Genomic DNA, 16,783 nt, shown 5'->3' with positions numbered 1-16,783 from the left:
TCATGCGTACAACAATGCCAGGTCAGAGTTCAAGCACACCACTGGCAGAATTTCAAACAAGGAAAACACATGGTGTGCATTTGCAAAAGGATCGGAGATTTGTTTACTATTTTCCACGAATTCAAACACACTTTTAATTAGCTGAGAGATTCAAGGTATTTTTGAGGATGGCGTCCCTACTTCAGCAGATTGTAAATGGAAATGAAAGCAGCTCTTTGGTTGTTGTACAAGGTATAAAACTAGTGCTTTTTAATTTGTTTACCAATGTCAATTCACAATATATATGAAATGGTGAATGAAATGATGTCCTCTTGCACTATTTTTATAATACTATTGTTATGTGTGCTTTCTCTATGGTGTGTGTTTACTATTTAGTGTTAGTAATTACTGCATAATAACATGATAAAAACCAATTTGTTGCATGGTTTATTTGTGTTTTATTTTCATTTTCGTGAAGGGAAGACTCAACTCAATAAAACAGTTTGTTATTAAACTTATTAAAGTCCAAACAATAGTTGTATTTACTCTTCTACTTCTACTTCGGTACTTGGCATAGTCCTTCAGTCAGGATATAAACGCCAAGGATTATATTATCTGTTTGATTTTATATCTGTTTGATTTTCATTGTATTGTAGGTGAGGGATAGTGATTGTCAATTGTCAATTGTGATATTTATTAAATTGAAATAATGGCACTGTAACTTGTCAAGTAATATGATTTGATTATATTTTACTATAAATGACTAACTATTGACTTTTGTGTTGTGAAATCGAAATTCTTTACCATACAAACAGTCACGCAATTTCATAAATTTGTCCCAACTTTGACGATGGTTATGAATGATTGTGTAGTAGAACCAAAAGTAGACAGTATGAAACAATTGCAAAATCAGTCTGGTGAACAAGATTGAAGGATGGTTTCTGTATTATTTACTTTGATTTTATTTCATTCTGTATCATCAGATTCTGTGGACATCAGTGGTAGACCTTTACTTCGATGTCTTACAAATGTTCTTGCCAGCAGGTCGGTATATTGCGTATTCTTTTACAAAAAAATAATCCATTTTCTTGCTTTTCATCCAGCCAAAAAAAGATTTCTCATCTCAGTAAACAACTTCTAGTCTATATTTCTTTGTTTATTTTAAACGATAACATCGACTTGTGCTTTTTGTTTTGCCTGCTAATTTGTGCGAATTTAATCTCATCTATTTTGGTTTTTCCAGGGTGGATCAAGTTCATGTTTTTATGTTTGACCGCTCACCGACAGTATTCTTATCTGGATTTGACCCAGCTGTGAGGTCAAAGGTCACATGTCATGATGGATGGTCAGACCCTTTGGAGTGGAATGGTGTTAGGTAAGTCATGTAGCATAGACAGGGCGCACCAACAAGTTAAGGAAACGAACCACAGTTTTTGGATGGCTTTTACTTCCAGCCACAAAAATGGCCAATTTAATTACTGCTCTAAAAAGCTGACTACAAAACTACTTAAACTAGGACTCGAGGTTGAGACCTGGACCCTCTTATTGATAAAACAGACAATATGTATTGTAAATGAACACTTTAAAATGCATGTAAAACAGAATGTTGTGGGGCAAACTAAATGTAGAGACTTCGTGGCTGGTACAGAACTACAGTTAAATAAAATAGCTATGCTAATACTCTAGAATCACCCTCTAAATTATCAAAGGAAACTTACTTGAAATCGGAGCTAGCCTGCAGTGCACCAATACAATTACATGTACTTTCATCAACCCAGTATGCAAAGCCTCAGCCCTCCACACACGAGATGTTGCCTGGCCGCACCCAAAAAGCCAACTCAACCCAGTCTAGCATTCCCTGACCAGGGCTGTGAAATTAAAGACTAACGGAATGTCATTCATTAGAAAGAATGTTGTACTAAATGGCCATTACACATGTCAATGATGTACTGAACAAAAAGAACTGGTTCAGTGGGTTTTACCAACAATGTATACAGGTGAAGTTTGATAAAGGAACACAAATTGAACAGTAACAAGCTTTCAACCTCAACAGTCACTGACCTGGGCCCAATTTCATAGAGCTGCTAAGCACAAAAATTTGCTTAGCATGAAATGTCTTCCTTGATAAAAACAGGATTACCAACCAAATTTCCATGTGATTTTCAGGATGAGCAAACAACAGCTGAATACCAGTAACAAGCAATATGCAACAAATGGAAATTTGGTTGGTAATCCTGTTTTTATCAAGGTAGAAACTTCATGCTAAGCAAATTTGTGTGCTTAGCAGCTTTATGAAATTGGGCTCAGGACATGTCCACATCCTCCACAGGGGAGGAAGCTGAGCACTGAACCATACCACTATAGTGAAAAGGGCGCATGTTCACTACAGTATGACCATGTTTGGTTCCCTGTTCGCTCGTATGGTAACAACACTGATAATACTGTATAATAAAAAGCACCAGCCTTTATCTTGCTGGACATGCTTTCGTTGCCTCAAAAAGCCCTTTTGAGGGTTTACAACAAATAACAACTTTCAGTTTTGATGTAAAAAAGACCATACTTTATTGCTTGAAATTTAAACAATTATACTCTTTCAAATTGTTTGTATAAAGAATACTTTATATTAAAAGTTCACCTGACAAACCCATGTGAGTTTCTATTATTTTATCAAAATCATTCTTATTTTTTTCCGTTTAGTTCATCAGAGAACCACAACCTGCTCCACTTCAGCACACTGACAGATTTCCAATCCCACTTGGAGCATCACACAGTCACAGGAACCAAAACCATCGCCGTTATCATTGATTCTCTGTCTCCAGTCATCTTACATAAATCAGTCACGATGGTCTGTAAAGCACTGCATCAACTCACACACTCCTCTGATTGGGAAGGTAATAGCTCGAGCCTCAAAATAACCCGCTTGGCACCCACAGCTATTGCCATGGTGCCCTGTGCTTTTGCTGTGGTGCCCTGTGCAAGGTTTCTGCACAAATTGACTTAACAAGGGAAATTGCTGTGTCCATTCAAGAGCGAAGTTCAAGGCCATTTTGTTGCATCACCTTGTCGGGATCCAAATGTTCAGTCATTGATAAAGCACTAAACCATAGACTATTTGTCATCCAGCCCCATTTTGGTTGAACAAAAAATATAAAAATATCATCATAGCTACCATTTTAATAAACAAAATATTTTTTACTCAAGCTTAACAATCAATGTGGAGTACAGTATTTGTTTAGTTGAAGTCAATGTAAAGTATTTATCAGAACGTTCATTTTTATTATTTTAAGGTCCTGAGATTTCACAAGTGATATGTCTCCTGCATCAAGATGTTCATGATGTATCAGCCACAAGCGCCATCTGTCACCTAGCTACGTCAGTTCTATATTTAGAACCCTACCGGTCCATAGCTCCTATTCAAGAAGAACCCATGGCACTCTGTGAGTTAGTACATAGAAGGAAATCTGGGAAAGTTATACGAATAGTAAGTATTGCAGTTTCTTACACATTTAGGTGTTATATCACTGCCCTTTTCCTACAGTTTAAAAAACACATTTATTAGAGATCGCCTAACCTCACAAGGCCACGGACAGGACAGCCACAACAAAATAAGGGCTACACTTCACTGATTTGGGTTTACAGCCAAAATCAACTGGTGACAGGGGCACGCTGCCACCTACTCATAGGCAGGGCAGAAACAGGGTTACCCCCTTTACAGTCTCATCCACTAGGAGCCTGGCTGTAGAGCAGAATGCACTCCCTTCTTAACAGTATGGTGTATTTAATAAACTTTTGACCAGCGGGTCAAATGATCAAAACAATGGCCCTAAACTTAAAATCCTTTCTTCGGCTTAAACATGTGCTTTCAGTACATGGCTTCAAAAATGTCAGGTGGAGCCTAAAGGCCGGTTTATAGTTGGTTGCGTGATGGTTGCGCGATGGTCGCACAGTGGAATTCTTGACCTGCGATCAAAAAAAGACAGTTTTAGGCCTTAGCGATGACTACAAACTGTGTCACGTGTCCAAATTCCCATCGCGCGTCCATCAAGCGACCGACTATAAAACGGCCTTGAGCCCCGCCCAAAATCCTCTTTTATTATAATCAAGTATTTGTTATCCTGTTTTTGTACACAGAGAGAAGGTTTCAGCGTTGATCATGATTACCAGCTATTTGTGTTTCCAGACAAAGGAACAGCAAACCTTGAAGTGGAGTCTGAACCACAGGTAAGGAACAAAACACAAACAACAACAACAACAACAACAACATTAACAACAACAACAACAACAACATCAACAACAAATAGACATTATTATAGCACTAACTCTGTGCCTTCTAGATAAAACAAAATGTGCCAAATGGTAAAAGTTGTTGTTACATGTTGTTAAAGGAACCATTTTGCATTTATACTGTCTAGGCATTTTTTGTGCAGATGGAACGCATATATTGAGTAAGTTAGTAACAAATGATGATTTTGAAGTAGCATTTCTACACGGGGCGAATAATGCACACTTGTTCAACAGAAAATACGGCTTGATAAATTGCTTAGGTAAAATGCTTTTTCATTTCTGACTTTGTTTTCCCATAGCCTGACCCGACAGCGAACCTAACATTTAACTTGACATTGAGAGACTCGGAAAGACTAGCCAAGGACAAAGTCGTCTTGCCATACACCAAAGTACAAGAAAGGTAATATCTCTCAGTGAGTTTTACATAATGTATGATTATAAATTTCTTGAGAGGGTCTTTCTGCAATGAGGTATCACCTCACGGCCAAGCTGGCAATACAAATGGTATTCTCTCTCAAATATGTTAACACGCACTAAAATGTTCACAGACTAAAGTATGAAAAAGTCAACAGGCTTGACAGAGGCAATCGCCTCAATGCCCCTGGACTTAGGGCCATATCAATTTTCTTTTTTTGTGTAATGATATCTTTACAAAACCTAAGGGTGAACTATTTTTCTCATACCTTTTTTATTATTTTGTCTTGAACAAAATGGTTTATAATAAATAATAAACTACAGCATTTATAAGGCACACTTTACTGTAAAAGAGAAACATTCAAAGGCGCCGGTCAAGTTTTGTCAAGATGTTGAAAAGCAAGCAAGAACAAGTGTGTTTTGAGTTTCTGCTGGAAGAGAGTGATGTTGTGTATTTGTCTGAGGTGTTCCGGAAGTGAGTTCCAGAGTCTAGGTGCTATGTTGGAGTAAGCCCTGTCCCCGTAACTGGCCAGGCGCGTCCGAGGAACATGGAGCGTATTGCTGATAGATCTTAGACCTGGTCTAGTTGTACGGGGTGTCAAGAGATCGTGTATGTAGGGTGGAGCTGATCCATGTAGTGCCTTGAATGTGAGTTTATTATTTGATAACTTTTTTGTTTTGTCATTGTTTTACTCAGGCGCACAATAAAAATCGGCAGCACGGAGGGATCGGGGAAGATCTTTTACGAACCGGACGAGGCTGACGATATGGATGAGGAAGATCCTGATGAGGATCTAGATGTTTGATGAACAAGAAAAAATCTTCTGGATTCATAAATTCAGCAGGGAATGATTTTGTTTGCCAATTTTGCAAAGCAAAATATAAAGACTAAGCAAGTTTTGTGCAGACCAAATGCTAGTATTCAGTAGCAAATGATGATTTCTGAGTAGCAACTGACACAATTTGCATAGCATTTTGCTTTAAAATCGTTCACTGATCAGAATTGGGTGTCATCTCATAGGCAAACAAAACCGTCTCTCAATTTGTTGACAAACATCAACAGACGATATGCATTTCATTGGACATCAGAAGAGTGGACTATGCTGCATCAGTGGACTGTAAACATTATTTGTTGAACTATTTGCCTGAAAATGTGCTCGTTTTCTTTAGCTCAATAGACTTTTATTGAGCGTTTAGAAAGTGGTTTATTTTAATAGTAGTGTATTCATAGAAATCTTACCCAAAACAAAAAGTGGTAGAGTTCCGAAAGATTTTGATGAACTTGGGATATTGCCTTGCCAGACCACCTAGAAAAGTCTCCAAAAATCTATCTCAGGTTTTGCCTTAAAATCCTGCTGCCTTCAGTACTGCAGTGCATAGCCTAACCAAGGCTGTGTCCGAAACGGCGACTTCGGCTACAGCTACGGCTAGATCGCGCGCGTCTGCCATTCTTCAACACTGGTAGACGCGCTGATCTAGACGTATGTAGCTGTAGCCAAAGTCGTCGTTTCGTACACGGCCCAACTATGCATGGCAGATCAAAGCCCCCAACTGTGAGGGTTAAAGGAACACGTTGCCTTGGATCGGACGAGTTGGTCAAAACAAAAGCGTTTGTAACCGTTTTTTTTTAAATGCATATGGTTGGAAAGATGTTTTAAAAGTAGAATACAATGATCTACACAAGTTTGCCTCAAAATTGCGTGGTTTTCCTTCTACTGTGCGAACTAACATGGTCGGCCATTTATGGGAGTCAAAATTTTGACCCCCATAAATGGCCGACGTGTTAGTCGACGAGGTAAAAGGAAAACCACGCAATTTCGAGGCATGTTTGTGTGGATCATTGTATTCTACTTTTACAACATCTTTCTACCCATATGCATTTTATAAAAAACGGTTACAAACGCTTTTCAAAGACCAACTCGACCGATCCAAGGCAACGTGTTCCTTTAAGCTACCATGTAGTGAAGGGATTGAATGAATAGATGGATTGCAATACGGAAAAAGTGCATGCACAGCGCGTACACTTTTCCCCTTGTTAATACATCAAAGATGGCGATCGATGACACGTATTGCAATCCATCTATTGCTAGTTACACTAAGTGCACCTAAGTAGAGTTGATCTGTGTTGTGTTTCATTTTGGTTATTATTGTATTCACAATGTACATAGCTGTTATATTAGAATGTGGTATTAAAACCAATGCATCGAAAATGTAGTGCACTGTAATAATAACTGTAAAAAAATAGACCCTTCCCATGAAATATGTAAATTGCACATAGTGCGTGCGCACCAACGTTTTGGTTGGCAAAATGAGGGAACATCGCGCTGTTTTATACACGGCTAATGGGTGCGTGACGCAGACACGATTGCGCGTCTGCTTAGTGTACAACTCTATGGCGTTTGCCAACCAACAGGGTCTGTACGCATGCGTGAATGTAATTAGCATATTTCATGGGAAGGGTCCATTCAACAAAGTGTTTAGTTTTAGTGTGCAAGAGGCAAAAGGGAAACCCTTATAGGTCTCCAGAACAACTGATCTGAGCTGAGGAAGGCAAAGTCACAACTCTATTAACTTGCTAAATTAGTAGTCCCAGCCTATTTCTGTACCATCCGCCCAGGTAATAGTTAATAAGCAGGACAGTTCTTTTCAGAACTGAGAAGTCTCCCGAACACCCGAACAATCTACTCTGCGGTAGTAGAATTAAGCAAGACAGTTCTCTAAGAACAAACTCTACCTGGCAAGTAGATACCGGTACACACATGGTGTTACAGTAAACCAAATATATATTGATACCTCACCATGCAATGCCTCAAATCCTATCTACTAACTTGATTAAAATCAGGGAGTGAATCTTGATCTACAAATACAATCTTCTATTACACTTTGGAAGACATTTTAAACACCCGACAAACAGAATCTTCCAGTCAAACTATTTTAATTTGTACAGAAGTCATTGTATATGACTTATTTTATTGTAAATGTCACAATATCAAACCAGGACATTAATCAGTCTCTGTGAAGTAATCTTGTCTCATTTGCTGAAGTTTTCAAATTAGATATCCAGAGCAACAATTCCTCTGGATTTTATGTGCAAATCTCACAAATTAGAGTTATCTCCATTGTTGATGGAGGCACAAATCAAGTTAGAATCCTTGTACCTTGTAATATATCCCCCACATCAAAAATGTTTTAAATGCTTTTTATTTTTTCTATACTTTGCACTGAATAAATGCATAAATATTGTTTACAAAAAGTCTGATTGTGTTTTCCTTGTTTCCTTGCAAACAATAGTATGAGCTCAGGCACCAGAAACCACCAATACCACAATTTTTTTTGTTTGGGGGGGTATAGATATATCCTTGGCGAAGAGGCTAAAGCTCCAAAAATCTCCTGGAAGTTGCCTTTTAGATGATCAAAAACCCTCTACATCACCACACGTGAACAACTAGGGTAGTGGGCCTGGGTCTCCCCTTGGTCTAGATGATGAAGCCCCCTAAACTTCATGGGCATGACATTTCAGAGGATTTAAGGAATCTCTAAAACAAAGGACTAGGGTAGTGTGCTGGTGCCCGAGTAACCCGTTTGTCTAAACTGGGTGTTGCAGCTCAGAAGATTTACCATCTGCATCACCACAAAGTTTGGACGAAAGTTTTGAAATTTGTGAAATAAACCTGGGAATCGGGGCTCAATTTCATAGTTCCTTTAAGCACAAGTATTACTAAACAGAAATAGGTTATCAGCCATTATAACTTTAAGTTTACACTGTTGTGGCTGGTGTCCCACTTGATATTTGCTTAGCAGAGAAAAATTGCTGTGCCGCAGCAGTATTTTCTGCTTAACAACTTTATGAAATTGGCCCCTGGAGGTTTCCCGACTGATCAGAGTTCAGCTTACTCTTTCTTCATCTCTGGCTGTCACTGACTTGCTCCTCGGTATCTGTTTCTTGGTTGGCAACATCATTCTCATAAGACTGCAGGACGAGTTCTAATAATCCTTTTTGCTTGGCATCCTTCTCAATAAATACCTGAAGTTGGACAGAGGGAAAATAAAAAAAAAATAAAAAAATTTGAAATGGTTTGTAAATTAGGGAAAAGGACAACTGAGAATGAATTATTTCTTTGAACAGTTTCGTTCGTGACAAATTACAGAAAGTGTTAATGAGAAGTGCCAAACACCAGGCGTGGATAAGCATGAAGTCCCTAGCCCCTGTTGCACTCGTCTTGGCCTTTGCACCCCTTTCAAAGTATACCCTAGACTTTCAGTTTTTTTCTAAAGGAAGTGCCCTTTGCAAAATGAAAATGGCCTCGCCCTCTCAAATGTAAAACGTCGGACCCAAATTGCTGCAGTACTCACTGCCCATGCTTACAATCGTTTACTACATTTGCTCTAGAATTGCAAAGGCTGTGGGTTCGGATCTCATATCAAAATTCCGGAAGCACCGAGTATACAGCTTTTACTAGATATCAGTTTAAGGGCAACGCCAAAATAATATTCTTAGTCTCGGTGCAATTAGTGCGTCTCAAGAGTTTACACACTGCTAAAAATGGTATTCTTGAAACAAGAAAAACAGTTTATTTTGAGAAAATATTTCTTGTGTTACTCCCTACAAACTTTTTCTAGGGAGTGACACAAGAAATATTTTCTCAAAATAAGATGTTTTTCTTGTTTCAAGAATACCATTTTTAGCAGTGCACCAGCCGTAAAAGCCCCCCCCCTCCGATTGTTGCGTTGTTTTACCTTCAGAGCGTCAATCCCTTCTAGCTTGTTGTTTTTAACCTCCACGGCTGATGGACAGTCTGGTGCCATAAGATGCATCAAACGAACCACATCAATTGCATCGGAAATACTGGGGGGAAAACAAATTCAAACATCAAATCGGGACATCAGAGCGGGACAATGCCGTTGTCTTGAACCAAGGCTCTTCAATGTACTTACAGGTGTCTCTTAATCATATCAACCAACAGTCCGTCAATTTGTTGTTTCCTCGACAAATAGAAGGCAAGTCCGCCAAAGTGTCGCGTTGATCTAAGAAGATTATGTTTCTCTTTGGCGTCTATGTCGTCATATGTCTTTTGATGGATCTGTTTCAAAAATGAAGAAAAAAAACTTGAGATAGTGACAATATTTAATGAAACTGCATACAAAAAACATAACTATAGTTTAAAATATTTAATGTAAACTGCTTACGAAAACATTACTAAAACAATTCTTAAAACAGACTGACACCGTTTTGGGCATACCTATACTATTCTCTTCAACAACTGTTTTTGGAAAATGATACTTTTAAAAACAAGAAAACTGCCTCGGACACAAGTATTTGAAATGTGTTTTTAAGTTTCCCATGGAGCACAACAAAAAAAGAAGATGAGGAAATCATCACGTCTGTTCAGAAGTTGCATGCCTGTAAAAGTGAGGACCAATTCAGCTAGGTTTTCAACAATAACATTCTGAACATTTGTAAACAACTTGATGAACATTTTATTCACGACCCCCTCTTTGGGGATAAAATAAGGTTTTTCCATTAAGGGTTTTGTGGATAAACTTAGTTTTTGATGGATCTGTTTCAAAAAGAAATAGTGAAAAATAATTATAGTTTCAAATATTAAATGTTAACTGCATACACAAAAACTTGTAAACCTACCCGAATGAAATCTTTGGCATCGGGTTCAAACTGCACACAAGCTGCATCCAGTAGATATTCATGTCTATCCTGGTCAAACATACCCTGAAGAAAACATTCAGAAAGGAAATACAAAATACAAAGTTAGTTGGAATCCCCAAAAACATCTTTGTCAGCCAAACAACTTTTCCTTCCTCAACTATCTACAATACCCTTGTACAAAAGGAGAAAGAGAATTTCAACAGTCAACCCTGACCCTGTTTCTTGCCTGTTTCAAATTTCAGAATAGCTCATGGAGCTTAGATTGAGTAAGAGCTCAAATATGGACCAGTGAAATGCCAAGCTAACTGGTCCTGCAGGCCAGACACTGAAAAGTTTCAGGACAAACCCTGTAAAACTGAGATTTTAACAAAAGTCTTACAAAATGTAAGTGCACAAGAATTAGATAAGCATAAAGTGATTATCAAACGTTAGTTTTTTGGGGAAAAAAAAGAAAAACAATCCGCTGCAACTTTAAATTTATTAATTACTTCACTTTAATAATTAAGTCTGTATGTATGTACCAGTGCTATTTATAAAGTTTTATACTCAGTCAGTCATCTAGATAAAATTGAAATACATATTACAAACAATTTCAAAATGGTCATACAAGTTTCAGTTGAAGTCTCGACTTACTTGAAGCCGTTCATCCTCAAACAGCGGTGGTGGTACAAGCTGGCGTTGGGACCGGGGGAAATAAATCTGGAGAATACGATCACGCTCTTCCCACTTAGCTTTGCGCAACACGCCGTTTGGTTCCCGAACAACAATAAAACGCTCCTAGTATCAGTAATAATAAACAGTATTCAACAAATGAACAAACTTTAATGTCCCAACACATACAGGAGTTTGATTACCATCAAAATTTCATAAATCCGTCAGTTAGTAAGCGCATTTCTGGCTAACTATAGCAGAAATGAGTGAGCAAAATTGCATTTTCATAAACAATCAAGAAGATTTTACAGTGCAAGTTGGTTCACAATCGGTAAAGGAGAAACTGTGCTAATCGCTTCTCTATCAGCATAAAATGCCCGTTTATAACTAGGCTTTATGAATAAGTAAGATCTGAAACTTTGCATGGTGATGGTGGGGATTGAGTCTAAAAGGTTTGTGGAGGACTCTAAGTTGATGCTCCATGGAAACCTTGTAAGTAGTACTTGCAAGAAACACAAGCAGCATTATGGCAACAGAGTCATCATTCTTAGGCCTGAAGATGATCCGAGTGATCTAAACATCAAGTAAACATTGCTATTCATCGGTTCTTTTCAGAACCATCATATACTCATAGCTCATAGAGAGAGTTTCATACATGGCGTTTCCACAAATCTTACAATAAAGCTTAATGAAATCAATCCCTGGTATAAAGTCCTGAAGAAAAAGAGTCTGACTTTACCCTGTCACTCAGGTCGTATGTTATATCTGTGAAGACAAACTTTGATGACTCTAAACCTTCCAGCTCTGGATTCTCTGCTAATACTTCATCAATCTCCGTTCTCTCTTCAATCACAGGAGGCATCTGTAGTCTCTTCTCAGCTGTTTTCTTAGCCTCCTCCTCAAGCTGTGAAATTCAGGTAGAAAAATGATGGGTTAAGCTAAATACTAACAACCTTTTTTTTTTTTTATAACAATCATTGAAGGTAAAGTAGTAGTCCCAGCCGATTTTCTTCCTCTCCGCCCAGGTACTAGTTCTAAGGCAGGACAATTCTTTTCAGAACTGAGAAGTCTCCCGAAATCCAAAAATCTACGCCGCGGTAGTAGTATAGCAAGACAGTTATCTAAAGAACAAAATCTTCCTGGCAAGTAAGTAGACGGTGTTACCTCAAACCAAATATATAATTTCCTTGATTTGATGAACTAAATAATTTTACTTGTAGGAGATATGAAAATATAAAATAGTTTTATTTCCACTCTACGAGACAGATTCATGTCTCTTAAGTGAGTATGCATTATGATTCAGTTGAAGTTGTAGGAGGTTCACTTATTACCTGTTTTAGTTTAGCATCGCTGACAAGTCTGTAAGTTGGTGCTTCTAATTTTTCCTTGGTGTGGCGGAAAACTTTGCTTAGATCCATCCCAGTTATTCTCTTCAAGATGCTTTGCACTTCATCCGTCAGGAATAGCTTTGAAGTACCTGTTAAAGTTTCAAAGAATTACATTTCAATAGTTGCGGTAATCGTAACCCTCCATCCTCCTAATGGTCAATAGGATGGAGAGTTGCAATTATTGCAACTAGCAATAACAATATTTCAAAAAGTTGTTTTTACAAGTTAGAATTATGTCCACTCCAAAGCCAAAAGAAAAACAGGGAGGTAAAAAGTGCTAATTAAATAAGTAATCTTCTTGTCATTTAATTTTTAATGAATTCGTGAATTAGGTAAATTGAAGGAAAAGTTTCCGTATTGGGCCACCACTTTTTCATTCGATATGAAATAATATAGTATCTAATTTACCTCAATGAGATATCCCTTTTTGTAAAAATGCGTGAAAAAGTGGTGGGCCATACGGAAAGTTATCCAAATTGAAATAACAAACAAAAAAATTTATCATTTAAAAAAAATTATCATTTTTTTTTAATAACTAAAAATATTATACTATATTATTATTAATACAAATGTCTTTAATTAAATTTAAAATAAAACTCAATTCAAGAATCAAAGTGAAAATAAATTATAAATAAATAAATTTGTAATATTAATTGTTATTGACTAAATTCAAATGCATGCATGGTGGGCCCGGCATGGCGTTTCGTGCAACTGCAAATTAATTTCCCTCCCTCCCTCCAAACAAATCTCCAAAGCTCCCTAAAGTACCTTTATTTGAATCAAATGACTTGGAAGAACATGGACATCTTTGAACTTTGCACGACAGGCCACTTTCTCCGAAGTATCCTCGCAAAAACTGACTCGAATTCCTAAGAAATTTTCTTCTCATGCAGGCCGCCATCTTGAAACAGTAAGTCGCCCTTCACCAAGTCGACCGACAAGTTTTCCACTGCGTAGGCACGCGACCCTCGCACATTAATGACGGGGCGACATTGGTTAACGATAGAATTTTGTATGGGGCGACTTGGTTAAAATAACATATCTTTAACGTGATGAAGGACGACTAGACCTGCGTAAATAAATCTCCAGAGGGCGCTGTGCACTTTCAATGGACAATCATTCAAGAAATAATTTTGTGTAAAAAAAAAAAAAAAAAAATGCCAGTCTTCTTTTGACACAATTTTTAGCCGAAATATTGTAGTTTTATTTGAAATTCTGGAACAGAATATAAGGTGAGTTACTATTTCTTATTTGTACAAAGATTACAGATTCCTAACGTTTGGCAAGAATGCCAGATGGAATGAACTTGATTTAATTAAAGTGATTGTTATTTAATTTTAATGGATGGGACCTATAGTAATGTTTAACTATTACTTAGTATTAACTATCATGACTATTATTGTTTTATTTTAATATAAACATGAAATTACTATTCTAAAACTTTAAAGGCCTATAGATAGATAGGCCCCAATAACTTAATTTTTAATGTTAATTAATTTAAATGAATAACAAGTTAATGTTTGGTTTAGTTACTTTTAGCCATGAAAAAAACCCCCAAAAAAACAAGTGCAAGTTGATGTTGGACTGGCATTTTTGAGCATTTGAATTGACTTCGCTCAGCTTTGTTTGATCACAGCATGTTGATTGTTGACGATAAATATACACCGCACCTTAAAACACACTCATCGAATGTGCCCTTCGTACCCCGTAGGCGTAGAGCACATCAACAATAATCAAATTCAAGGGATGGAACTTGACACATTTTCGTGCATAAATTGATTTTGAAAGTTATAATTTTTTTTATGTGAAACACTACAGTTAACACTTTAAATTCACATTTTGATAACAAAAAATGATTGAGATTAAGACTATACGCCTTTGATTGCTCAGCACACATTGACGGTAGAAATCAAAATAATTGACTATCCCTCTAAACTAAAGCAGTGTTGTACTATCTAAATATATTTATTTTTGTTTGACCAAATTCAACATTGCAGCAGGTGAGAAGAAATGGCAACAGCTCCAAGCTCTGGAACCAGTTCCAGCACTGGTACCTCGGGTTCATCTACTCCGACCCCAAAGGAAGTTCTGGCAAATGGAGACGTTAAGACGGCTGGAGATGCATTGGAAGATTTATTATATCAGATTGAAGACTATGCACCCACTGTGAGTTCCAAGTTTACTAATTTCAACTTTAATTTTTTCATGATTCATAAATTTCAGACTTCTATTTGAAAACAGAATACCACTGTCTGGTGTAGGCCTTTGCTCTGGGCGCCCTCTGCTCCGCTACAAAGATGTAGTAAAAAGGACCATAAGAGCAACGGGCATACCAGCTGATTGGGAATGCCTGGCCAAAGACCGGCCTGCCTGGCAACAGCTTGTCCGACAGGGCGCTGGGCATATACACGATTCATGGGCCCAGAGCCAGGAGGAGTGACGTGCACGAAGGCACGCTGTAGGACGACCTCTGCAGGCATCACCTGACAAGATGCCTGACGATGATAATGGAAAAGTTTCCGTATGGCGCCACCACTTTTTCATTCGATATGAAATAATATAGTATCTAATTTACCTCATGAGATATCCCTTTTTGTAAAAAATGAGTGAACAAGTGGTGGCGCCGTACGGAAAGTTATCCCTTGATGCCCCTTCAAATAATTTTATTTCCAATAAATTTTAAGATTTTCCAATGGAAGTGCCCTTTTCAAAATCAAAGTGGCTTTGCACTGTCAAGGCTGAAATTCAATGCCTGCTGCTGATTGTTATTTTTGTAATTGTCAATAAATCCTGCTATTTGACCTACTTCTCTAGCACTGAGGTCCACTTGAAACTTATAACTCCAGGGGTTAGAACCAGACCTAAAAAAAAACATGGAATCAGGATCCTGTTTTTGGACCATTTCGTCAGCAGTGACTCTCACCCCTGTGTACAACAAACGGGTTGATTGTGCTTACAAAATTAAAAGATGAATAAATAAACCACAACATGCTGAAATTGTTTTTTGTGTACTGTGTACACCCAAAACTTAATGTTTTTATAAATCTGAGCAGAGCTGGTGAAAATAAAACAAAGTTTTGTCATTCCAATCCCCAGATACCGGATGCAGTGACTGGATACTATCTCAATAGAGCTGGATTTGAGTCTTCAGATCCAAGAGTGTAAGTAGCAAACCTAGGACCCTAAGTAGAAACCCTAGGATCCAAAGTAGAAACCCTAGTATAGGATCCTAAGTAGAAGAGGGACACCAAAAGATAACAACAAAAATCACTTGGTCAGGATGTAGTGTCATTGCTGAGCCGTTAAGGGCACTTTACTCAAGCTCTTGTTCATGAAAGATTTGTTGCTCCATGGGGTACCCCCCCCCACCACTATGTGTCTTCTAGAACTTATGTACATGACGTTGTTTGTGTTGGGTGCCCTCACCTAGATGTAAACAAGAGGTTGTTCATTGGCAAATCCAGTGCGCCTTGCGTACAAACTGATGCATTTCCATTGTTTACCTCTAGGATTGCTGCAATGATAAAGAGCTTAAATATAAGATTATTACTTACTTGTTTCCCCCCTTCATGTTTATTGATATGATGAGACCTTTGACCTTGGTTATGTAACCTTTGACCTGCAGAGTGCGTGTAATATCCCTAGCTGCACAAAAGTTCATCTCTGACATTGCCAACGATGCTCTCCAACATTGTAAGATGAGGGGATCGGGTCAGAGTTCAAAGAAAGTCGGCAAGGTACGTTGTGAAAAAGATACAAAACAGTTAGCCTGTTATAAAGGGTCTGTGGTAAGAAGCATAGCAGCTTTCGGGAGTAGAATGCATTTTGAGGAACGTTTCACCTTGAAGTACTGTGGTTATGGAAAAAAAAATTCCAGAAAATTTGAATATAAGAAGCGTTGCCGGTAACTTCTAAGATTATGTGTATTCCTATTTTGGATTATTCTTCCTGTGTGGACATAATCGTACTCACTACGGATTTTCGGCCATGGCCTTTGTAACCTTTGTGTAATTCTAGGCCTGTCATAAAAAAGAAACTTGGTAATGTGCTTTAAGTGGACAGTAAACATAGGAACTCTGGAGAAATGGTTTAAGGAGACTTTTCAAACACAAATTTCTCAAAAACACCAACTTATGAAGAGGGGATCTAAGTTTATTTCTTTTTCTTTTTGAAACAGGATAAGAGATACACCTTGACCATGGAAGACTTGACTCCTGCACTGAGTGAACATGGCATCAATGTCAAGAAACCGTACTACTTCACGTAGCATTACCACGGTAATCAAGACTTTCTATTGTTATTTATTCATTGCCATGGTGATTGACCATAGTTTGAAAATGGGTCAATTACTAACATTTATTTGGACGACTCTTTTTGGAATCTTGATCTACCAAGGAAAATGATG

General features: G+C 37.8%; 3 protein-coding genes across 4 annotated transcripts; 2 read left to right on the top strand and 1 right to left on the bottom strand.

Moving 5' to 3' along the window:
* Window positions 1-3: 3 nt before the first annotated feature.
* On the top strand, window positions 4-6,327 carry LOC139950892 (elongator complex protein 5-like). Its single transcript, XM_071949737.1, has 8 exons — window positions 4-231; window positions 963-1,023; window positions 1,223-1,354; window positions 2,677-2,870; window positions 3,267-3,460; window positions 4,111-4,200; window positions 4,563-4,663; window positions 5,375-6,327. Exons 1-8 carry the CDS (start codon window positions 168-170, stop codon window positions 5,481-5,483), a joined length of 945 nt encoding a protein of 314 aa, XP_071805838.1. The 5' UTR covers window positions 4-167; the 3' UTR covers window positions 5,484-6,327.
* A 1,280-nt stretch (window positions 6,328-7,607) lies between these two features.
* LOC139950425 (small ribosomal subunit protein mS22-like) lies at window positions 7,608-13,364 on the bottom strand. The gene is made up of 8 exons (XM_071949100.1): window positions 13,147-13,364; window positions 12,322-12,467; window positions 11,730-11,894; window positions 10,973-11,116; window positions 10,319-10,402; window positions 9,613-9,758; window positions 9,415-9,523; window positions 7,608-8,701 (listed from the first exon to the last, which is right to left on the bottom strand). Exons 1-8 carry the CDS (start codon window positions 13,277-13,279, stop codon window positions 8,579-8,581), a joined length of 1,050 nt encoding a protein of 349 aa, XP_071805201.1. The 5' UTR covers window positions 13,280-13,364; the 3' UTR covers window positions 7,608-8,578.
* A 108-nt stretch (window positions 13,365-13,472) lies between these two features.
* LOC139950426 (transcription initiation factor TFIID subunit 10-like) lies at window positions 13,473-16,655 on the top strand. Of its 2 annotated transcripts, none has more exons than XM_071949102.1 (5): window positions 13,473-13,610; window positions 14,376-14,544; window positions 15,475-15,539; window positions 16,004-16,115; window positions 16,556-16,655. In XM_071949102.1, exons 2-5 carry the CDS (start codon window positions 14,389-14,391, stop codon window positions 16,643-16,645), a joined length of 423 nt encoding a protein of 140 aa, XP_071805203.1. In that variant the 5' UTR covers window positions 13,473-13,610; window positions 14,376-14,388; the 3' UTR covers window positions 16,646-16,655. The 2 variants fall into 2 exon arrangements, with proteins under 2 accessions (XP_071805203.1, XP_071805202.1); XM_071949101.1 differs by having other exon boundaries at window positions 13,484-13,610; window positions 14,379-14,544.
* The last annotated feature ends 128 nt before the right edge of the window (window positions 16,656-16,783 follow it).

The sequence above is a fragment of the Asterias amurensis genome, chromosome 18 (genome assembly GCF_032118995.1).
Source record: "Asterias amurensis chromosome 18, ASM3211899v1".
Classification (NCBI taxonomy): Eukaryota; Metazoa; Echinodermata; class Asteroidea; order Forcipulatida; family Asteriidae; genus Asterias; species Asterias amurensis.
Note: the sequence above shows the minus strand (reverse complement) of the source record. Positions and strands in the feature narration are given on the sequence as shown.